At 41.4% G+C, this 24,896-nt stretch overlaps 1 protein-coding gene across 2 annotated transcripts in view; it reads right to left on the bottom strand.

Moving 5' to 3' along the window:
• The window catches only part of LOC111159033 (programmed cell death 6 interacting protein), a 78,089-nt gene extending 53,400 nt beyond the window's left edge, over positions 1-24,689 (bottom strand). The window contains exons 1-3 of one of the 2 annotated variants that reach the window (XM_022521390.1): positions 24,392-24,689; positions 2,444-2,498; positions 513-582 (exon numbers count right to left, since the gene is read on the bottom strand). In XM_022521390.1, coding sequence (XP_022377098.1) covers positions 513-582; positions 2,444-2,498; positions 24,392-24,600 — 334 coding nt within the window. In that variant the 5' untranslated portion in view covers positions 24,601-24,689. The remainder of the gene's footprint in view (positions 1-512; positions 583-2,443; positions 2,499-24,391) is intronic. The other variant, XM_022521389.1, reaches the window with a different exon arrangement.
• Between the last annotated feature and the right edge of the window lie 207 nt (positions 24,690-24,896).

Raw genomic sequence — 24,896 nt, 5'->3', positions numbered from 1 at the left:
ATATTCACTCATTTAATCCATGCAAGAACCCAATGAGATAAATAGTATTTCACAGTACTATTTATTCCCCACTTATCAAAAAAATGACCTTTTGTTCTAATGTTCAACGTATATATTTTGGTAACGTTATATTTTAGGTGAGAAAACCAAATTCACCCTTCACAGCCTAATTTGAACACTGCTTTCTTTCAACAAGCAGAATTCATGTCTTCTTCATTTTTGCTCCCACAACTTAGTTCATATACTCATATACTATCCACTGTATTTTAGAATGATCAGCTGTCATCCTAGTAAGATTAAATACATTTTTATAACTAGGACAGTGCCTGGCAAGGTATAGGCTCTCTATAAATATTTGGAAATTACATTAAAATTTGAAGTTAAAAAGAAAATAAAATGTAAAAGTTTTTATTATTTACAAAGAGTTGTTAGGAGAGCAATTTTAAAAACCTAAAATAATACAAAGTGTTTAGACCTAGTTTCTTATCATTTTTATTAAAATAATTACATACCCAATTTTACAGATCCTCCAAAAAGTGAACCTTTATCAAAAGCATCCTTCCAGGTAAATGTCAAGCAGATCTTGATAGAAAGAGAGAAAACAGAAAATTATCCTACTTTCTTGGATCTTATAAAATATTAGGTCTCTTTTGAAGGAAAATCCACAATGAGGAAAAGGACCAAAGCTTGTCAAAACATTATCCTCTCTAGTCAACTAACTCCCTTCCCTTTTCCTGGACCATAAAATTTTCTTTTTTTAAAGTAAAATACTGGCACTAAGATATTTCCAATGGTCATTCTGCCTCAGTAATTATACATATATTATCCTCTCCAGAAAACACTATCTTACTCATCTTTACAACACAGAATGGCTTGAATAGAACAGGCACTTAAATAACTGTCAAATAAGCCAAGAGAAGCAAAGGCAACAAAGTACTATATAGGTTTCCAAGAAAATAAAATTAAAAACGATTCTATGATGACAAAGTAGGAGAGGAGTTACTATTGGGGTAATGAGATGAGATAATATGTTATTTTTTGATTTGGGTTGTGTTCATATGTATATTCACTTTGTAAAGATTCAAGTTATAGGGACGCCTGGGTGGCTCAGTCCTTAAGTGGCTGCCTTTGGCTCAGGTCATTATCCCAGGGTCCTGGGATGGAGCCCCCACATCAGGCTCCCTGCTCAGTGGAAGGGAAGCCTGCTTCTCCCTCTCCCACTCCCCCTGCTTGTGTTCCCTCTTTCACTGTGTGTCTCTCAGTGAAATAAATAAAATCTTTAAAAAAAAAAAATTTTTCAAGCTATACACATGACACATATGTATGCAATACATAAATAAAAAGTTCACTTAATAAAAAAAAAAAAAAAACTACAGGGGCGCCTGGGTGGCTCAGTGGGTTAAAGCCTCTGCCTTCAGCTCAGGTCATGATCTCAGGGTCCTGGGATCGAGCCCCGCATCGGGCTCTCTGCTCAGCAGGGAACCTGCTTTCTCCTCTCTCTCTGCCTGCCTCTCTGCCTACTTGTGATCTCTGTCTGTCAAATAAATAAATAAAATCTAAAGAAAAAAAAAAAAACCTACATCTCACCCTGCTTCTAAAATATTCCATACATAAAGTTTAAAAAGAACTTACCATCTTTCTTTTAAATCATGTATTGGAATCCCATACAAAAATTTTGCAACTCAGAATTAAGAGAAATTTTCTATATATACAAAACCAGAGAGAATAACATAATGAACCCCACATAGCCATCACCAGTTTTAGCCATTTGTCCTTGGTTCACGTACCCCTACTTTCCCTGCCCCACCTCCAACCCCTAAACATACACTTCTTTCCTTGAGTATTTTAAAGCAAATTTCAACATATTATGTCACCTATAAAACATCAGTACAAGATTAAAGTATTGTTCATAAACTACATTATTTTAAAACTTAGAAATGTCACACAAACTAAAATCTCATTTAACAAGTCTCTCAGCATTTCCAATATCTAGTCTTTAAGAGAAAGCAGACATTCTTATAGTGTAACACCTAATCATACCAGCACTTGCAACTTCATAAGCAACTATATGTGTCAAATTTTAAAACACATAAACTGAGACTAATACTTCCTCAATTATAGTTTCCTTCTTAATTCTGTAAAAGCCAAAGGAAAGGACCTCACAGATTATGTTAATCAGTCAACAGATCATACTGATATAAAATGTAGGGGGGAAAAAATGCAGCCCAATGTTCCACATAAACCCAGAAGTAACTAAGCATAGACAGCAACAGAATTCCAAGACATTCTTCAAAAAGACATCCAATTTTTATGAGATGGGCTTATAAGCTTCTAATTTGTACCAAAAGGTATCATAAAAACATAAAAATAGTAAAGTGATACCATGTGTGGGAGAAAAGTCTACATTATACAACTTTAAAACAAATTAAAATTAATGACTTACTTGATTTTCAGAGAATGGGAATTTGGGTTCAATGGAACAAATCTGATCATAATACCTAAAAAACAAGAAAATTTATAATTACCAGAGCTAAATATTATATACATTTATGTATATATAACTGGTTTAAGAGTACACAAAACTTATTCATGCTTTGAGTGGCCCACAAATCAAATTTAGTCATTTTTAAGTTAAAAAACACAACCTTTCAATGCATAAACAGAATCTAAAATGCATGCAATAAAAAAAACTGTACAAAAGACACATACTCACCACCAAAGAAAAATACTTAAGTATTAATGACTAAAAGCAAACTAACATCTGCCCAAGACCACTGTATTTCTTAAAATACTATTTCTTATTAAGGTAACTATTTATATCCATTGGGTAAATTATCTGGCAAAATGATATATTTTTTTAAACATTTATTTATTTATTCCAGGCTCCAGAGCTCAGGGGTTAGAGCACTGGTCTTGTATTTATTTATTCCAGAGAGTGCATGTGAGCAGGGGGGCAGGGCAGGGGAAGCAGACTCCTCACTGAGCCCAGAACCCAAAGATGGGCCTGATTCTGTGACCCTGACATCATGACCCAAGCCAAATTAACAGTCAGATGCCCAACTGAGCCACCCACGTGGCTAACTTGTTAGTAAACTGCTATTTAAAAACAGGTTTACTAACTTTCAGATATGCTTTGGTTATATCCACTTCTGTCCCTCTCCACCACTGTCACAACAGTTCACCAAAGCTTCTACCCTCCCCAGAAATAATCCCATGATTATATTGGTCAGTTAACCTTCAACAATGGAGGTAAGAATATCCAATGGAAAAAAGACAATTTCTGGGATACCTGGGTGGCTCAGTCAGTCAAGTGTCTGCCTTTGGCTCAGGTATGATCCTGGGGTGTTGGGATCTGCCCTGCATCAGGCTCCCTGTTCCTCCCTCTCCGTCTGCCCCTCCCCCTACTCGTACTCACTCTTAATTGCTTTCTATCTCAAATAAATAAATTCTTTAAAAAAAAAAGAAAGAAAGAAAAAAGACAATTTCTTCAACAACTGATGTTGGGAAAACTGAACGGTTTTGCAAACTATGCAAAAAGAACGAAACTGGATCACTTTCTTAGTGGAGGATAGTGGGGGACAGGTCACAAAGGTGATGGGGATTAAGGAGTACACTTGTGATGAACACAGGCTGATGTACGGAATTGTTGTCTATAGTTAAGAGTCTGCTTTTTTGTTTGTTTTTTTCTTTGTTCATTTAATGTTTCTCAAATTCCACATACAAGTGAAATCTCATGGTATTTGCGTTTGTCTGACTTATTTTGCTTACTATTATACTCTCTACATCCATGTTGTTGCAAAAGGCAAGATCTCATTCTTTTTTATGGCTGAGCAATATTCCTGTGTGTGTGTGCATACACACCATTATCTTCTTTATCCATCATCTATCACTGATCAGTTGGGCTGCTTCCATAATTTGGCTATTTTGCATAATGTTTAAATAAACATAGGAGTGCATATATCTACTCAAATTAATGTTTTCAGATTCTTTGGGTAAATACTCAGTAGTGGAATTACCGCATCATATGACAGATCTATTCTTAATTTTTTTTTTTTTTTAGTGAGGGGGAAAAAGTAGAGGGGGAGTGAGGGAATTTTAAGTAGGCTCCATGCCCAGTACAGAGCCCAATAAGAGTCTTGATCTCATGACCCTGAGATCACGACTTAAGCCGAAACCAAGAGTGGAGAGCTTAACCTACTGAGTCACCCAGGCACCCCTATTTTTAATTTTTTGAGGAACCTCCACCCTGTCTTCCACAGTGGCTGTACCAGTTTGCACCAAGAGTATACAAGGATTCCTCTTCCTCCTCACCAACACCTGTTTCTTGTGTTTCTTATTTTAGCCATTCTAACAGGTGTGAGTTGGTATCTCATGATAGTTTTTCTTTTTAAAGATTTATTGTTTGAGGGGCACCTGAGTGGCTCGGTCATTAGGTGTCCACCTTTGGCTCAGATCATGATCCCAGGGTCCTGTGATCAAGCCCTACATCAGACTCCCTGCTCGGCAAGGGGCCTGCTTCTCCCTCTCCCACTACCCCCTTTCTCATTATCTCTCTCTCTGTCAAATAAATAAAAAAATCTTTAAAAGAAGAAAAAAAAAAGATGATTTGAGAGAGAGAGCGAGCACATGTACAAGCACAAGCAGGGGGAGGGTCAGAGGGAGAAGGAGAAAAGCAAACTTCCCACTAAGCAGGGAGCCAATCGCAGTGCTTGATCCCAGGACCCCAAGATCATGACCTGAGCCAAAATCAAGAGTGGGATGTTTAACCGACAGAAACACCCAGGCAGCACTCATAGTTTTGATTTATATTTCCTTGATGATGTGTGATGCTGAGTATCTCTTCACATGCTTGTTGGCCACCACATCCTCTGCCATTTTTTAACTGGACTGTTTTTGGGGTGTTAAGATTTTAAAAATTCTTTATACATTTTGCATACTAACCCTTCACTGGATATGCCATCTGCAAGTATCTTCTCCCATTCCATTGATTATTGTTTAGTTTTATTGACTGTTTCCTTCACTGTGCAGAATGTTTTATTCTGATGTAGTCCCAATCATTTATTTCTGCATTTGCTTCCCTTGCCTCAGGAGACACATCTACAAAAAGTTTCTATGGCTAATGTCAGAAAAGTTACTGCCTGTGCTCTCTTCCAGAATTTTTTGGTTTCACATCCACACTTAGGTCCTTAATCTATTTTTTTTTTTTAAGATTTATTTATCCTTTTTAGAGAGAGACAGCGCCCACATGTGCAGGGGAGGGGCAGGGGAAGAGAGAATCCCAAGTAGACTCCAAGCTGAGCACAGAGCCCAACACAAGGCTCTACCACAAAACCCCAAGATCACCACCAAACTGAAACCAAGAGTCAGATGCTCAACCAACTTCGCCACTCAGGCACCCCCAATTAATCCATTTTATTTTTGTGTATGGTGTAAGAAAGTGGTCCAGTTTTCCCAACACCATTTGTTGAAGAGACTTTTTCCCACTGGATATTCTTTCCTGCTTTGTCGAAGAGGAATTGACCATAAAACTGTGGGTTCATTTCTGGATTTTCTATTCTGTTCTATTGATCTATGTATCTTTTTTGTGCCAGTACCATACTGTTTTGATTATTACACCTTTATAATATAATTTAAGTCCAGAATTGTGATGCTTGCAGCTTTGCTTTTTCCAGATTGCTTTAGCTATTTGTAGACTTTAGCAGTACCACACAAATTATTGTTTGTTCTAGAGGCGCCTGGGTGGCTCAGTTGGTTGGGCAACTGCCTTCGGCTCAGGTCGTGATCCTAGAGTCTTGGCATCAAGTTCCACTTTGGGTTCCCTGCTCGATGGGGAGTCTGCTTCTCCCTCTGACCTCTCCCCTATCATGCTCACGGGTGCACGTGTGCGCACACTCTCTCTCTCTCTCAAATAAAAATCTTTGGGGAAAAAAGAGAGAGATTGTTCTAGTTCTGTGAAAACTGCTGTTAGTATTTTGGTAGGTATTACAATAAATGAGTGGATTGCTTTGGGTAGTATAGACATTTTAACAATATTTGTTCTTCCAATCCGTGAACATGGAATTTTGTTCCCATTTCTTTGTGTCATCTTCAATTTCTTTCATTAGTTTTCTCACTACAGGGCTTGCACCTATTTGGTTAGGTTTATTCCTAGGTATATTATTATTTTTGGTGCAAATGTAAATGGGATTGTTTTCTTAATTTCTCTTCCTGCTGCCTGTGCTCAATATTGGTGCATAAAAATGCAACAGATTTCTGTACACTAATTTTGTATCCTGTGACTTTACTGAATTTATCAGTTCTAAACAGTTTTTTTTTTAAGATTTTATTTATTTATTTGACAGAGAGAGAGAGATCACAAGTAGGCAGAGAGGCAGGCAGAGAGAGAGGGAGAAGCAGGCTCCCTGCTGAGCAGAGAGCCCGATGTGGCTCGATCCCAGGACCCTGAGACCATGACCTGAGCCGAAGGCAGAGGCTTAACCCGCTGAGCCACCCAGGCGCCCCTCTGAACAGTTTTTTGATGGAGTCTTCCAGGTTTTCTATATATGGTATCATGTTACTTCTTACTTACTAATTTGGATGCCTATATCCTTTTGTTGTAGACTGCTGTGGCTAGGACTCCCTGTACTATGCTGAATAAACGTGGTCAGAGTGGCCGTCCTTGTCATATTCCTGACCTTAGAGGAAAAATACTCTAAGTTTTTCCCCATTAAGACTACACTTACCTTGATGAGCACTGAGTAATCTACAGAAATGCTGAATCACTATACTGTACCCTTGAAACTAACACTATGTTAACTATACTGGAATTAAAATTTAATGGGATGTCTGGATGGCTCAGTCAGTTAGGTGTCTGCCTTCAGCTCAGGTCATGATCTCAGGGTCCTAGGATGGAGCCCCACAGGGCTCCATGTTCAATAGGGAGTCTGCTTCTCCCTTTCCTTTTGCCCCTCCCCCTGCTCACACTCACTCTGTTAGTCTCTCTCAAATAAATAAAATCTTTAAACAAAAAAAGAAAACAAAAACAAAAAAAACATCTAGGGCTCCTGGGTGGCTAGGCTGTTAAGCATCTGCCTTCCGCTCAGGTCATGATCCCAAGGTCTTGGGATCAAGCCCCACATCAGGTTCCCTGCTCGGTGGGAAGCCTGCTTCTCCCTCCCCCACTCCCCCTGTTTGTGTTCCCTCTCATGTCTGTCTGTCTCTCTCTCTCTCTCTCTCTCCCCCTGTCAAATAAATAAGTAAATAAAATCTTTAAAAAAAAAAAATTTCTACCCTCCCTTTAGACTAATGAAAAAATCACCTAGCCAACCTCCCTGTCTCCTTGAGTCCTTTCTCTTTTTTTAAGATTTTATTTATTTGAGAGAGAGAGAGAGAAAACGTGTGCATGTGCATGTACACATGTACACTCTCTCTGGGGTGGGGGGCAGTCAAGGAGCAGAGGGAAAGAGAGAAGCAGACTCCCCGCTGACCAGGGAGCCCAATCAGGGCTTGATCCCAAGACCCCAGGATCATGATCTAAGCCCAAGGCAGACACTTACACAACTGAGTCACCCAGATGCCCCTTCCTCATTCTTTTCAACCTATTCTCCACACAGCAACCAGAACAATCATCAAACACAAAGCATTCTTCTCCCTTACCAGGCTGACGTTTGAGCTAGCAAGCAGGGTTGGGAGTATCCAAGTCCAAGCCTTCTAACTGGCCGTAATCTTTCCTCCTTCCCTTATTATCTCCTCCCTCCACCCTCCTTCATCAGGGTTATCATTCCAGTCACTGTTTCTGAGGCAAATTTTTCAGGGAGAGAGGCAATACATCTGAGACCAAATATTTTCTCTGACACAGCCCTGAGTTTGATTACAAACAGGAAGTATTAAGCATTTAAGTAAATACACTGAAGATAATGTAGGCTAAGCTTCTAAACAATCAGACAAAGGAGTTACAAATACAGGAAGAAAGATGGCTAGAATAAATTCTGTGGCTTCTGCTTGGAACTGGAGGTATCAGTATTAACTTATTTTTTAATATAGTGGAGAAATACAAAAACAGGTATAAATGTGTGTGAGTGATTTCCTAAGTGTACATACCGAGAGCGCCTAGAAGCAGTAACACCTCAGTAGCAATAAGCATACCCAGAGCCCCCATGAGTAATGCTCTGCTTTAGAAGCCAACACTCCCAGAAATGGCAGACTCCATGGCTGAGACCAAGAAAATTCAAGATTCAAGCCTAAAACATCCTGCTATGTCAGACAGTCAAAGAAGTACTCATGCGGTGCACCTGGGTGGCTCAGTGGGTTAAGACTCTGCCTTCAGCTCAGGTCACGATCTTAGAGTTCCGGGATCGAGCCCCGCATCAGGCTCTCTGCTCAGCAGGGAGCCTGCTTCCCCCACCCCCCCACCCCCCCCCCACTTGTGACCTCTCTGTCAAATAAATAAATAAAATCTAAAAAAAAAAAAAAAAGTACTCAAAAAATGAGAACATGTCAAAGACACAAGAACTAGCTTTTAAGGGGCTCCTGCTAGCGAAGTTCAAAAAGTTTCAAACAAAATAACAAATCACAATCCACTGAGGAAAAGTAAGAACGCCAATCTGAAGCAAATAAAACAAATAAATAGGTAAACAGAGAAAGCACCACCTTACTGTACAATGCCAACTAACAACACGAGAATATAAGAAAGAGTTAGAAAAAGCATTTGACACCTTTCTGAGTATAATATCTATTCAGGTAAGATACATCAATGGGTGCTAACACAAAAAAGTTTGATGGAAACAGGGTATTATAAAGATTCAAAGTATCTCCCTACAAAGTACTTACTAATTAATTAGTTCAACATACTCATTAACTGTCAGGTCAAGAAAACTAGCAGACGTCATCTACGAAGTAATAAAAGTTAAACATTAACAGCCCAGGACAAATCAACTTCAAGTTCTTCCTGACACGCTGGTTGGGGGGGGGCCAAAAATGCATAAATCACAAGAAAATATAAGACAAACCCTAACTGAGGGACAGTCTATGAAGAAACTAGCCAATACCCTTTAAAAATGTCAAGGTTGGGGGTGCCTGGGTGGCTCAGTGGGTTAAAGCCTCTGCCTTCCGCTCAGGTCATGATCCCAGAGTCCTGGGATCCAGCCCCGCATCCAGCTCTCTGCTCAGTGGGGAGCCTGCTTCCGCCTCTCTCTTCCTGCTTGTGATCTGTCAAATAAATAAATAAAATCTTTTAAAAATAAATAAATAAATAAATAAATAAAAAATGTCAAGGTTGTGAAAAACAAGGAGAAACAAAAGAACTATTCCAGACCGAAGGACAAAAAAAGAGCCAACCAAATGCAATGCAGAATCCTGGATTAGATCCCTAATCTGTACATGACTCTGTCCAACAGCATTATCAGGGGAACTGGCAAAATCTGAATGTGTTTAATGGATTAAATGGTAATATTAAATAAATGTTAACTTCCTGATTTTGAAAGTTGTACTGTGGTTATACAGTAGAGTATTCTTATACTTAAAAAATGAACTCTGAAAAAAAAAATGAACTCTGAAGTTTTGTTTTTTTTTTTTTAACTTTATTTATTTGACACACAGAGAGAAAGCCAGGGAGACAAGTGGAGGAAAGAGCAGAGGGACAGGGAGAAGCAGACTTCTCACTGAGTAAGCAGCCCAATGTGGGGCTTGATCCCAAAACCCTGAGATCCTGACCTGAACCAAAGGCTGACGTGTAACTGACTGAGCTACAGGCAACCCCTGAACTTTGAAGTATTAAACACTTAAACCCTTTAATGGATTCCTATTATACTCAAAATTACATACAAAATTTTTGACAAGGTCTGGCATTATCTAGCCATCATTCAACTCTCTAGCCTCATCTGAGAATATGGACTACACACTTTAGTCATTAGTCTATGCTTTCCCCTAAGCTTAGGGACTTCACCTTTATTTTCCTCTGGAAATTTTTTTTCTCTGGGAACTTTCCCATTATAACTCCCCACTTTTCTTGTCCAAGCTGATTATGTCATCAAAAAGTCTTCCCTCAGAGCATCTGGGTGGCTGAGTCAATTAAGAGTCCAATTCTTGATTTCAGCTCAGGTCTTGATCTCAGGGTCATGAGATCAAGCTATGCTTGGGGCTCCCTGCCCAGCAGGGAAACTGCTTGGGATCTGAGATTTCTTCCCTCTGCCCCTTCCCCACCCAACTCACACACCCTCTCTGGCAAATGATAAATCTTTGAAAAAGAAAAAAAAAGTCTTCCCTCATTCACTCATCCATTCAACAAATACTAAGAATTTCCTATATGCCAAACACAGTTCTAAGACATAGAAATTCAGCAGTAAATAAACATTTAAAATTTTGAGCCCCTGTAAAGCTTACTTTTAGAGGGAAAGACAAGAAAGCTAAGTAAAAATATAGCAAAGGGGTACCCGGGTGGCTCAGTCCGTTAAGCGTATGCCTGTGGCTCACGTCATGATCCCAGGGTCCTGAGACCAACACCTATATCAATCCAAGTCCCTGCTCAGTGGAAAGCCTGCTTCTCCCTCTTCCACTTCTCCTGCTTGTATTTCCTCTCTCACTGTCTCTCTGTCAAATAAGTAAACAAAATCTTTAAAATAGAGGTGACTGAGTGGCTCAGTGGGTTAAGCCTCTGCCTTCAGCTCAGGTCATGATCTCAGGGTCCTGGGATCCAGCGGCACATCCAGCTCTCTGCTCAGCGGGGAATCTGCTTCCTTCTCTCTCTCTGCCTGCTGCTCTGCCTACTTGTGATCTCTCTCTCTGTCCAATATATAAATAAAAAACCTTTAAAAAAATTTTTTTAATAAATAAGAAGGACAAAATGTTATACAGGGTGATGTGAGAAGACATTAGTCTTAAGTCACTACATGTGGTCACTTGACTATATATAGAAGTAAAAATTTCAATAATTTAAAACATCATGAATAACGGAGAAGGCAAGAAGGAGGTGATGTGATGAGGCAAGCAAATAAGTGAGATAAAAGCATTACCAGTCAAGGGAAGATCAAGTGCCAAAAAGCTGGGACAAGAGTATGCCTGAAAATATGCTGCCATGGCAAGGAGGCCAATAAGGTCACAGAAGAACAAGCACAGGAGAAAACAGTAGGAGATGAAATCAAAGAAGTAATGATGCCTTGAATACAACTGTAAGACTTCTGGCCTCTACTATATAAAATAGGAAGGGGAACCATCAGAGAATTTGGACAAAAGAGTAACATGAGCTAACCCCTTTTCACAGAGTCACCATCCATGGCTGCTGTGTGGAAAACTGACTTGCAGTTGTGCAAGAGCAATAAAGAAACCAGTCAGGAAGCTATTACTGTAATCCAGTCAGAAGATAATGGTAGCGAGGATCAGGGTGTTCCACTTTGGTGGCAAAAGTGTTAAGGGCAGGGGTGCCCGGGTGGCTCAGTCGGTTAAGCCTCCAACTCTTAGTTTCAGCTCAGGTCACGATCTCACGGTTCATGGATTTAAGACCTGCACTGGGCTCCCCGCTCAGCGGGGAGCTTGCTTAAAAGATTCTCTCCCACTGCCCCTTCCCTCACTGCTCACTCACTCTCACTCTCAAATAAATAAAATCTTAAGAAATTGGGGTGCCTGGGTGGCTCAGTCATTAAATGTGTGCCTTTGGCTCAGATCATGATCCCAGGGTCCTGGGATCGAGCCCAACATCGGGCCCCCTGCTCAGCAGGAAGCCTGCTTCTCCCTCTCCCACTCCCCTGCTTGCTGTCCTCTCTTGCTGTCTCTCTGTCAAATAAATGAATAAAATCTTTTTAAAATAAGTAACATAAAATCTTCAAAAATATACAGAGAAAAAAAAAAGATTTGATACAGGCAGTCGATCTAACTCCTACTTAAAATTAGTTCCCAGGGCGCCTGAGTGGCTCAGAGGGTTAAGCCTCTGCCTTCCCCTCAGGTCACGATCCCAGCGTCCTGGGATCCAGCCCCACATCAGGCTCTCTGCTCAGCAGGGAGCCTGCTTCATCCTCTTTCTCTGCCTACCTGTGATCTCTCTCTGTGTCAAACAAATAAATAAATCTTTAAAAAAATAAAAAATAAAATTAGTTCCCCTCTTCCTTTATAATCTCTTAGGCCTCTGAACTCTTCCTTCACAGAACTTACCACAGTTTGTAATACATTTAGTTGTGGAATTATGTTTAACATCTTTTCTCTTAAAAGATTCTAAGCTCCCTGAAAGCAGAGACTGGGTCTGTTTGTTCACTATTTTACTACTACCCCAAACAAATAAATCAGTAAAATGCAAAGTTTTTTAAAAGTAACTTTTTTTAATCTCTGAAAATAAACCCAAGATTCTCTTGTTTTGATAATGAACAGACCCTACTAAAGAACATGGCCATAAGGACAGAATACCAAGTACCAAGGACCTGAGGCAACAGAAGGCAACTGCGTGCCTAAGGGTGTTCATGGCACAGCAAGAAGGCTCATACGGCTATAGGGTAGGGATTTACAAACTCTTTCTGAGAATGGCTATTGTAGGCTTTGCCAAGCAAAAGGCAGAAAATAAAGGATAACATGTTGGTCCTTATATAACAAGAAAAAAAATCCTGCCTAACCTATATCCTTTTTACCTAAGTCAGGCTATCTCAGATGGTGGGCACACTAGGTACAACTGTCATTAGCTGGAGCCATTTCCAAAGGAAGAGTATCCAGTTCCGTGGAGAGGGCACCACTGGGGGGCTGGCGGGGGGTGGGGGGTGGAGGGAGGTAGGATAGTACTGAACACAATCAGCTTCATTCTCTGCCCCAGTGACGCCTAAATTCCAGGACGCCCTTCTCTTCTCCCAGAGAGCCCAGCCATCTCAATTTGGGCAGCGGGCTCAGCTGCTGGAGACAAGGCAATTTGCTGAGTCACCAATCCCCAGTCTGAGACTCTACATTCGCTGCCAAGTGTAGGTGGCACCAGAGCAAACCCTGGGCAGCAGCAAGGTACAGCCAATGGACAGGGAGGCAGGTGCAGGGAATAAAGGGGACAATGGGACAGAGGGAACAGTCCAGCGAGGTCTCCAAGGCTCAGAGCCCTAACCAACTAGAGTGGTGGCTATGGAAAACATAAAAATAGGCAGCTGGGCAGGCCTTAGTTTGTTGACTTCTGCTCGAAAGGAAGTAGTAGGAGATGAAGCTACTTCCTCTGCAAAAAAAGAAAGAAAGAAAAAAGAAAGGCTAAACAGAATGTCTTAAATTTTTTACACCTACTCTATTCAAAGTTTTTGGGGTCAACTCTCAAAACAACTTGTATGGGGAAACAGTGCATTTGTAGCCTATATTTAATTGACTAGAAGCTTTATGATGGAATCCTTAAAAACAGCTGTCTCAGGAGAGGTTATGTAATTTAAAGTAAGTACTATAGGACAGCAGGGGTGCCTGGGTGGCTCAGTGGTTTAAAGCCTCTGCCTTCAGCCCAGGTCATGATCCCAGGGTTCTGGGATCGAGCCCTGCATCGGGCTCTCTGCTCTGTGGGGAGCCTGCTTCCTCCTCTCTCTGCCTGCCTCTCTGCCTACTTGTGATCGCTGTCTGTCAAATAAATAAATAAAATCTTAAAAAAAAAAAAAGGTACTATGGGACGGCAGTCATTGGAAATCAACAATATCTGATTCACATGAAGTAAACTCCAAGAGAGACGAAATAATGCTTTTTAAGGAAAGAAGCCATTGCTAACTCCAGTTAAAATGCTGTTCCTACAGCACCAATTACTCCCCTTTGATATATTTTCATCATACGACCCCTGGTAATTCAGCTTAAATCTCAGGTCTCAAAATTCCTAAAGAGGGAACAAGAGCAGAAACAAGAGAATCTACGCACCTCTCTATCATTTAAATATGATTTACTAAGGGCGCCGGAGTGATTCAGTCCTTAAGTGTCTGCCCTTGGCTCAGGTCATGATCCCAGGATCCTGGGATCGAGCCCCACATCGGGCTCCCTGCTCGGCAAGAAGCCTGCTTCTCCCTCTCCCACTCCCCCTGTTTGTGTTCCCTCTCTCACTGCATCTCTCTCTGTCAAATAAATAAATAAAATCTTTTAAAAATAAATAAATAAGTGAGTAAATAAATAAATAAATAAATATGATTTACTAGATCCGCAGATTCTAGCTTAGGCTACACCTTTAACAAAGTAGACCAGGACTCCAAGTTTTCCACAAGTAAGAAGAAGGAAAGCCAGTGTCCTATACCAGAGTTGGCAAAAAAAAAAAAATTTTAAAAAGTGCATTATGATTATGATAAATACTACTATAGAGAATCTGTATGTACTTTAATATTTTAGAAATAAGTAATTTTTAATCAATTATAAAACCCTAATCATGCTTAAGAGGTATAATGTCACAGCGGGCAATAGCTCAGGCTTGCAAGTCAGACAACCCTGAGTTTGAATCTCAACTCCACCAATTCAAAGCTGTGTGATTGTATGAAAGTTATGAATAACTTCTCTAAACCCTTCCTAATGTGAGGTAATAGCTCATTAATTTAAGCATGAGGAAAAAGATGATACATACTAAATACTTAAAATAGTATTGATATATAGTACATTCGACATAAATGATAGCTACAGATTATTTTGCAACTATCCAGAAAGGCCTTTTATGTTCTCCAATAATTTTATAAACCTCAGGCACCTTAGAGCAAATATTCAATAGGTCAATTTTTAAAAGCTCACAGGGGGGGAGAAAAAAAAAAAGAACCCTAGGAAATGAATTCATTTCTTTGAATATACAAAAGACCAAAAGACAGTTATAGGACAAATTCCCATCAGAAATTCTAGTTTTAGGTACACCTGCATAGCTCGGTCAGTTAAGCATCTGCCTTTGGCTCAGGTCATGATCCTGTGGTCCTGGGATCGAGCCCCGAATCAGGCTCCCTGCTCAGCAGGTAGCCTGCTTTTCCCTCTGCCTGCCACTCCCCCTGGTTATGAGCCCCCACACTCTCTCTCTCTCTGACCAATAAATAAACGTCATATTAAAAAAAAAAAAGAAGATAAAGCTTTCTTCTAAAATTTTTTTTTAATTTTATTTATTTGGCAAAGAGAGAGCACAAGTAGTCAAGAGAGGCAGGCAGAGAGAGAGGAGGAAGCAGACCCCTCGCTGAGCAGAGAGCCCGATGTGGCACTCGATCCCAGGACCCCGAGATCATGACCTGAGCCGAAGGCAAAGGCTTAACCCACTGAGTCACCCAGACACCCCTCTTCTAAAGTTTTTAAAAAAAAATAAAAAAGAAGGAAGTTCTAGTTTTTGGTTTGTTTTTTTTAAGATTTTATTTATTTATTTGACAGAGATCACAAGTAGGCAGAGAGGCAGGCAGAGGGGGTGGGGGGAAGCAGGCTCTCTGTGGAGCAGACAACCCAATGCAGGGCTCGATCCCAGGACCCTGAGATCATGACCTGAGCCGAGGGCAGAAGCTTAACTCACTGAGCCACCCAGGTGCCCCAAGAGGTTCTAGTTTTAAGGGCACCTAGGCGGCTCTGTCAGTGAGCATACAATTCTTGGTTTGGGCCCAGGCTATGATCTCATGGGTGATGGGATCAAGCCCCATGTTAGGCTCCCTGCAGAGATTCTGCTTGCTTGTAGTGTCTCCCTCTCCCCCTTTCCTGACTCATGCGCATGCACCTGTTGCCTGTTTTCTCTCTCTCTCTCCACCTCCCCCTAAAATAAATAAGTGAGTCTTTAAAAACAAAAAGAGAGAGAGAGGGAAAGAAATTCTAGTTTTAAAGTTCGAGGGAAGATGTGGAGATTGAGAACAACCAAGCCACACTAGCCAAAGCGACACTGTAATGCAAATTTACATGACCTATACAGCTCTAGTCACTACTTAGGGCTGTGCAACTCCTGACCACCCACCAGAGAGAAACAAGAGAATCCAAAGAGCTGTACCACTTATTGGTCAGAGTTAACAGATCCTTCTGCAACCTTATTTATACACTTCTTCACCCAATTTTATCACATGAAGAATCATTAATGAAGCATTTTGCAGCAGAATACAGTAGAAAGTAAATAATCAGGGAGTCAAGAGGTCAGGATCTTAGTCTGATCTTAGTCTTATCCTATCACAAAGTCCACTGTGTGGCCTTAAACATCCTGTGGGCAAAGGATTCTCCCTTAAGGTTACACAGAATGAAGACAGCCCTAACAAGCTTTTTGATTTACTAAACATTAGAAGTCAAAACACAGGAGTGCCTGAGTGGCTCAGTGGGTTAAGCCTCTGCTTTCAGCTCAGGTCATGATCTCAGGGTCCTGGGATGGAGCCCATGTCAGGCTCTGCTCAGCAGGGAGCCTGCTTCCCCCCACCTCTCTGCCTGCCTCTCTGCCTACTTGTGATCTCTGTCAAATAAATAAATAAACTCTTAAAAAAAAAAAAAAAAAAAAAAGTAAAAAAACAGAAAAACAAATCAGATTTTAAATCTTCCTTAAAATTGCCTAATCAAGGGGCACCTGGGTGGCTCAGTGGGTTAAAGCCTCTGCCTTCGGCTCAGGTCATGATCCCAGGGTCCTGGGATCGAGCCCCACATCGGGCTCTCTGCTCAGCAGGGAGCCTGCTTCCCCCTCTCTCTCTGCCTGCCTCTCTGCCTATTGTGACCTCTCTCTCTGTGTCAAATAAATGAAAAATATCTTAAAAAAAAAAAATTGCCTATTCAAGCTATCCTACAACCCAACAATCACATACTGGGTATCTACCCTAACAATACAAATGTAGGGATCCAAAGGGGCATGTGCACCTGAATGTTTATAGAAGCAATGGCCACAACAGCAAAACTATGGAAAGAACCTACATGTCCATCAACAGATGAATGGATAAAGAAGCAGCAGCATATATATATACAATGGAATACTATGCAGCAATCAAAAGAAACGAAATCTTGCCACTAGCAATGACATGAATGGAACTAGAGGGTATCATGCTAAGCGAAATAAGTCAATCAGAGAAAGAATTATCATATGATCTCTCTGATATGAGGAATCTGAGAGGCAGGGGGGTCATGGAGGGTAGGGAGGGAAAAAATGAAACAAGATGGGATCAGGAGGGAGACAAACCATAAGAGACTCCTAATCTCAAGAAACAAACTTAGGGTTGCTGGGGGATGAGGAGGTAGGGATAGGGTGGCTGGTTTACGGAATTGGGGAGGGTATGTGCTATGGTGAGTACTATGAAATGTGTAAGCCTGAGGATTCACAGACCTGTACCCCTGGGACAACTAATACATTATATGTTAATTTAAAAAAAAATTTTTTTTTTAATTCTGTCTATTCAGGGAAGCCTGGCTGGCTCAGCTGGTTAAGCTTCAGACTCTTGGTTTCAGCATCATGACCTCACGGTCATGAGACTGCGCCCCAAGTGGGGCTCTGTGCTCAGTGCAAAGTCTGAGACTCTCTCCCTTCCCTTCGTGCATGCTCTCTCTCAAAAAAATTTAAAAATATTTTTAAATATTTTATTTATTTATTTATTTAACAGAGAGAGAGAGAGAGAGAGAGAGAGAACACACAACCAGGAAGAGAAGTGGGAGAAACAGGCTCCCTGCTGAGCAGGGAGCCCAATGCCAGATCTGATCTCAGGACCCTGGGATCGTGACCTGAGCCGAAGGCAGTCGCTTAATGACTAAGCCACCCAGGTGCCCAAAAAAATAAAATCTTAAAAAAAAAAATTTATGTTTATTCATCTATGCAGAATAAAATTACTAAGCCAAATCAAGGTCTGTCAAGTACAAGCACTTTCTGAGACCAAGGGCCAACTATTATGTATCTTTATTTCCTCTACACAGTTTGAATAACAAATCTGTAGTAATGTCATTAGTACTAAAATTATCTTAATATCTTCACCCCCAAACTAACAATCAGAATGTAAGCAACAGTTGTGAAGTAAAATGAAACAGCAATATTTTCTTTCCTGATCCACAAAACACTAGTGTTTGAAAAAAGAATTCAGAAATTACGAGACTAGTTCCATCAACTGTACTTTTTACAAGTGAAAACGGTACTACCATAACACAACAAATATTAACCCACAAGAGAATGGCAAATTTAGAATTTTTACAAGACCTACATAAATGACTTAACACAAAGCTAAAATTACAAACTATTAAAAAAAATGTCAATGAAAATACTAATATCAAAACCAGCGAATGCAGCCAAAAGCAGACTGAGGAAAAGCACACAGTTCTAAAATAAATGTATTAGAAAAACAAGAGGGGAAAAGTTAATCACTCAATACAAAAAAGAAAAAGAAAAGAAAATGACAAAGGCAGGAAAAAAACATACACTTTGTTAAAACATTTATTTGATAGGGGCGCCAGGGTGGCTCAGTGGGTTTAGCCTCTGCTTTTGGCTCAGATCATGATCTCAGGGTCCTGGGATCGAGCCCCGAATCAGGCTCTCTGCTCAGCAGGGAGCCTGCTTTCCCCTCTGCCTGCCTCTCTGCCTACTTGTGATCTCTCTCTGTCAAATAAATAAATAAAATCTTTTAAAACACACACACACACATTTATTTGATAAAATAATGCCGTATTTCTTTTAAAAAAGAAAAAAAACTGTTTGAGAGAAAGAGAGTGCACGCACTTGCAAGCATGGGGGGTGCAGAGGGCAGAGGGATAAGCAGACTCCCTTCAGAGCAGGGAGCCTGACTCTGGGCTCCATCCCAGCACCCTGAGATCATAACCTGAGCCAAAGTCAGACACTTAACTGACTGAGCCACCTAAGTACCCCTTGACTTGATTTAAAAAAAAAAAGGTAGTTCCAAACCCTTAGCAAATCTGATCAAGGGAGAAAACCACATTAACACGTCCACATTAGGAATAAGAAAAAATTTCAACTACCAATTATGAAAATAAAAAATTTTGTGAGGACTTCTGTATGACAAACGGTATCATAAATGCAATTAAGAAACAAGACACAGGGGCACCTGGGTGGCCCAGTGGGTTAAAGCCTCTGCCTTAGGCTCAGTTCATGGTCCCAGGGTCCTGGGATCGAGCCCCACATCGGGCTCTCGGCTTGGCAGGGAGCCTGCTTCCTCCTCTCTCTCTGCTTGCCTCTCTGCCTACTTGTGGTTTCTGTCTGTCAAATAAATAAATAAAATCTTTAATAAAAAAAAAAAAAAGAAAGAAACAAGACACAAAGTGCCTGGGTGGCTCAGTGGGTTAAGCCCCTGCCTTCGGCTCAGGTCATGATATCAGGGTCCTGGGACTGAGGCCCACATTGGGCTCTCCACTCAGCGGGGAGTCTGCTTCTCTCTCTCTCTGCCTGCCTCTCTGCCTACTTGTGATTTCTCTCTGTCAAATAAATAAATTAAATCTTTAAAAAAAAAAAAAGAAAAGAAAGAAACAAGACACAGGTGTGGATATTTACAAATATACGTAATGGGAAAAAGGGTAAATAACCAGAAAATGTAAAAAGCTCCTAAAAATCATTAAGAAAAAAAAAACAAGCAACCCAGAAAATGGGCAAAGAAAAAGAACAGGCGATTCACAGAAAAAGAAACTAAGTGACCAGTAAACATAAGATACTCTAACTCAGAAAAATCCAGGCAATGCAGCCAAAAACAAGATACCATCTCTCATCCAACATTTCACAAAAAGCAGTAATTTAAATTAACTAGCAAGTACCATAAGGATGTGGAGGAATAAAAACTCATATATACCTGTTGATGGGAATGTAAATTGATAAAACCACTGTGAAGAGCCAAAAATACAAGTAACTCTCTTCCAGTTAACCAGAGATCTGAATGAACATCCTTCTGCTTCCTCCCAAAATTCCACTCAAAAAAGGAATAAAAAATTTAAAAGACGTAAATGCACAAGGACAAAGACAACAGGAAACAGCACAACAGCATACAAGAGGTTTCAGGAAATTTTCTAAAAGATGAGAAGAAGATGAATGAAGCAGAGAGAGAAAGCTGAAAATCTGACTCCCTAAAGGGGAGGAGCTAACAAAATAAAAGTCAAACCATCCCAGAGAAGTCATAAAGGATATGAATTAAGAAACATAAAGTACCACTCAAGAAAGGAATTTAGGGGGCGCCTGGGGGGCTCAGTGGGTTAAAGCCTCTGCCTTCGGCTCAGGTCATGATCTCAGGGTCCTGGGATCAAGCCCCACATCGGGCTCCCTGCTCAGTGGGGAGCCTGCTTCCCCCTCTCTCTCTGCCTGCCTCTCTGCCTACTTGTGATCTCTGTCAAATAAATAAATAAAATCTTTAAAAAAAAAAAAAAAAAGAAAGAAATTTAGTGTAAGTCTGGGAAGAGAATGGTTGAAAATCTGAAGAAAACCTTTAGGCTCCCAGCTCCTCTACTCTGAAAAAGATGTTAGGTATACCAAGCACAGCTAAGGTGGGAATCAAGCACAACTAAGTGGGGAGGAGGATGCAGACTGAGAGGCTATGGCTGGGAGAGCTAACTGCCTGCATCATTCTCTCTCCTTCTTCCTTACTAACAGAACCCCAGATTTCATGTGGGTATATGGCTGCCCTTAATAAAAACTCCCTTTTCTATCCTATCCTTCTAGGAGATATGGACATATGCTAACGTGACATATGCTAACATATGAGCAAGGTGTTATGGGGCAGTTTCCAGGGAATATTCTGGAAACTGAGCCCTCCGTCTCCTTTCTCCCTTCTTCTTTCCAACTATCTGAATCTTGGGTATGACTACTATCTGGGCCTTAAGAACGACAACTCTAGGTTTTACAGAGCAGACAGCTAGAAGACACCTGAGCCTGATGAACTTCACAGAACCACTATACCAGCCCCAGACAACCAGAACTTTTTACAAAGGAATACAATCATAATTTAACTCACTGATAATGTAAGATCTCATCCATGCAGCTAAATCCAACCCTAATACAGGTGTCACACTAGACTAGGTAATGTATATATGACTGCTGAAATCCCCAACCTCCATTCCCCTTGATCAAATTTCAAAAAGCTGACAACCAGGCTTTTTCATGGAAGGAGACCGGAAGCTTTCTCTCTCTAATTGCCACAAAAGACACAGACACTGCTATCTGATGTTTCCTTCCCCAAAACCATGGTTCCTCTCTGACCATCCTGAAGTTTACCAAGGCTCTTCTAATCAGTTTTAAGTTAAAGCCACTTTGTAAAGGATGATGTCCATTCTCAACATGATACTCATAAATGTATATTTTAAGAAATTTTAGTAGAGCTCTACAAGTTAGTAATGATAAGAAAGCAAGTTCATCACTGGACCTCTACATGGTGCTATGTACCAGTACTCATCAAGCTAGCTTCTGTTCCTTAGAAATTAGCTCCAATCTTCTGATTCAAAAATTTTATTTAGAAGTTCATTAGTGCGCCTTCTGGGTTGCTCAGTTAGTTAGGCATCTGCCTTCAACTCAGGTCATGATCCTGGAATCCTGAAATAAAGCCCCGTGCCTGGCTCTCTGCTCAGCAGGGAGCCTGCTTCTCCCTCTCCCTGCCGCTCCCCCTGCTTGTGCTCTCTCTCCCTCTCTTTCAAAAAAATGGTAAAATCTTTAAAAAAAAAAAAAAAAATGTTCATTAAGTTAAGAGCGCCTGGGTGGCTCAGCCAGTTAAGTTCCAACTCCTGATTTCAGCTCAGATCATATCTCAAGGTCACAGGATGAGCCACGCATCATGCTCCCTGCTCAGCTGACACAGTGGGGAGTCTGCTAGAGATTCTCTCCCACTCCCTCTCCCCTTCCCCCAGCTCGCACTTGCGGGTATTCTAATAAATAAGTCTTTTTAAAAAATTAAAGGTTCACCGTTAAAAATATGTAAATTAATGTTCAGTTTACACAATTACCCAAACATAATTATTAAAGTAAGATATTCCAGGGATGCCTGGCTGGCTCAGCTAGTAAAGCATGCAACAATGATCTCCAGGTCATGAGTTCGAGCCCCATGTTGGGTGTGGAGCCTATTTTTAAAAAATAATAAAATTGGAAAAAATAAGATGTTCTGCTTGCTTGATTGAAAAAACATCTCACAACTGTCTGATTTTTGCATACTCAAGGAAGTTTTATATACATCTCCATGCTAAAATTTAATAAATTACAGTATATCTGTGAGCTTATCCTTAACACACTAGAAAGGCAAGAAGTGAAAAAAATATATATATAGCTGTTCAATGAATGGGCTAGAAGAGGATAATACAGAGAGTTACTAATGAAGCATGGTTACTTTCAAAGAGACTATCTCCGGAACAGCCCCAGTACCTAGGAATAGTTCTCACATTTATGCCTGAGAAGAGAATAAAGGACTGAACAAATAAATGACGTTTTAAAATTCACAGCAGAACCCTATCACAACCACTATCCACCATTCCCTCTTTTCCATGAGTCTTAAAACTATGCACCAATTGGGGCGTCTGGGTGGCTCAGTTGTTAAGTGTCTGCCTTTGGCTCAGATCATGATCCCCGGGTCCTGGGATTGAGCCCCACATCCAGCTCCCTGCTCAGCAGGAAGCCTGCTTCTTCCTCTCTCAGACCCCTGCTTGTGTTGCCTCTCTCACAGTCTCTCTTCTCTGTCAAATAAATAAATAAATAATCTTAAAAAAACAAACAAACAAACAAACACCATGCACCAATTGTCTCTGAACACTCCAAGCTCCTTAAGGTTTGGGATCAAATTTAATCTACTTAACAAAACTGCTAACTCTGTAAGGAGATGTTAAGGTATATAAGGAGATGTTAAGGAGATGTGTATAAAACTTCCTTGAGTATGCAAAAATCAGACAGTTGTGAGATGTTTTTTCAATCAAGCAAGCAGAACATCTTATTTTTTACAATTTTATTATTTTTTAAAAATAGGCTCCACACCCAACATGGGGCTCGAACTCATGACCCGGAGATCAGCGTGGCATGCTTTACCAGCTGAGCCAGCCAGGCATCCCTAGAGTATCTTACTTTAATAATTAATGTGGTTCATTACACCACATTCATGCTTTCTTAATATTGCTTATGGAAAATCCTCACTGAATACTATTCCTGTCTACATAAAAATCACTTTGGAGTTTTTTTAAAGTATGTTATTTCTAAACAATGGCCAAGAACTCCTAGGTTACCCCAACAATATGCTCATACTAAGTATTAAACTAATGATCTTTGCAACCCAATAGTCATATCTTTAAAAATGACACCAAAGGGTCATAATCTCTCTGAGCAATCTATTCAGTATACTTCTTTTGGGGAACCAGCCCTTCCCCATCCCACATTAATACCTCTTTGATCCATGTGGGATGGAAAAGTTAAACCAGCAGACTGACTCAGACAAAGGCAATTAAATTAGCCTATTTCTCCTATTTTCCATCATCATAAATGGGCACAAGCCAACCCAGTCAGAGACCTCCCATGGACTTTCCCCAGAGATAAAGAGAAAATCACTCCTCATTTAAGATCCTGAGTATTCAGGACCACTGTAATTACAGTAGAGCTATGTGGGACCCTGTCCTCCAGCACAGGAACAAAGCTCACCTAAACTTAGGGAATCATCACAAACCCAAGATGATCTCCAGTGATGTTTAAAGCTAAGGAAGTGATACTCCTAAAATTCTCAGACACAGGAACAAACTAATTTAATCTAGGCTTCTCTTTGCATCCTAATACAGCTGTTTCTCCTGTGAAACAAGGAGAATGTGTTTCGCATAGGTACCAACTAGGCAAAAGAAAATTTTTAACTATGAAGTACTATAAAAATGTTGTCATCCCGTCCGAAAAGTACCACAAACGGTACCCTCGTTAAATACAGCATGAGCTCAATAAGCATTGTTAACAAATCACTTCCTTATGTGCAAACCTTCTTGTGAACAAACTGATTTTAAGCAACCTATCTTGAACGTTCTGTCACTGAAGCTTAATTTCAAACAAGCGCAGCTCCGAACCTTTGGAATTCTCCATCATTTGATTATGATGAACTTGATAGCGCCCATTTAAAGTAAAAACAATGTAATGAATACTAGACGTTTGTCCCAATGCCCCAGTTCTCTCACTTCCCTCAAGCAACTACTATTATGAAATCTAAACCTGGCCAAGAAAGTTTTGCGGTGATACAAAAATGGGGAAGGGTGGAGTCTCAGAGACAACCCCCCACCAAAAAAAAAAGTGAGGGAAATTAGTTCTGGAAAACGTGGCGAGAGAGCAGGACGTGGCCGACCGTTCCCCCCAGTTACAGGACGGACGGAGTCCCAGCAGACCTGGAGCGGGGGCGGGCCGGCGGGACAACTGGGCAGGGTGAGTGGTGGCCTACCGGGCCGCTCCTGCTCACCAGGAAGGAATGCAGACCACACCTACGCTCCCGGCCAAGCCAGGGCGGGGCGGCCCAACTCCGACCGTGGGTGGGAGGGCTGGACGCAAGAAAGGCAGAGGAAGAAGGGGGGTGGGGGAGAGCTGCAGGCCGCAGACCACCTCCCCTTCACTCGCCCCCGGGCCCACCTCAGGAGCGTCTCGAGAGCGCCCTCGTGTTTGTCCAGCGGGCGGCCGAGGGCGGCGCGGCGCAGCTTGCTGAGCTCCTCAGCCGCGCGGCAGTACTGGGCCTGCTCCTCCCCTCCGCTCGGGTACGTCTGCTGGATGAACTTCACCAGCGGCTTGGCCAGGTCCACCTCCGAGGTCTTTTTCAACTGTACCGAGATGAACGTCGCCATGGCGAGCACCTCGGCCAAACAGACCGCAGGACCGCGACGAGAGTCGAGTCGCGCGGACTACCCGGCTGGCGGACCGGCGGACCGAAGAGCCGACGGACGGGCTCTCAGCCGGTGCTTTGGATCCGGCCACTTCCGGGAGCTTCCGCGCAGGCGCATTCGGCGCGCCGCCTGCAGTCACGTGGAGCGGTCGGGGCTCCCCTATGCTATTCGCGTGGGCCCAGCTTCGCTTGGGCTGCGCGGTAAGGAGTTGACTCTTTTCGGAAATGGAATTCTCCCTTTCCAGCTCGCTGTCGCAG

Source organism: Enhydra lutris, unplaced genomic scaffold (genome assembly GCF_002288905.1).
Source record: "Enhydra lutris kenyoni isolate GAN:26980312 unplaced genomic scaffold, ASM228890v2 scaffoldscaffold66, whole genome shotgun sequence".
Lineage (NCBI taxonomy): Eukaryota > Metazoa > Chordata > Mammalia > Carnivora > Mustelidae > Enhydra > Enhydra lutris.
The sequence above is the reverse complement of the archived record's forward strand: the minus strand, read 5'-3'. Positions and strand labels throughout refer to the sequence as shown.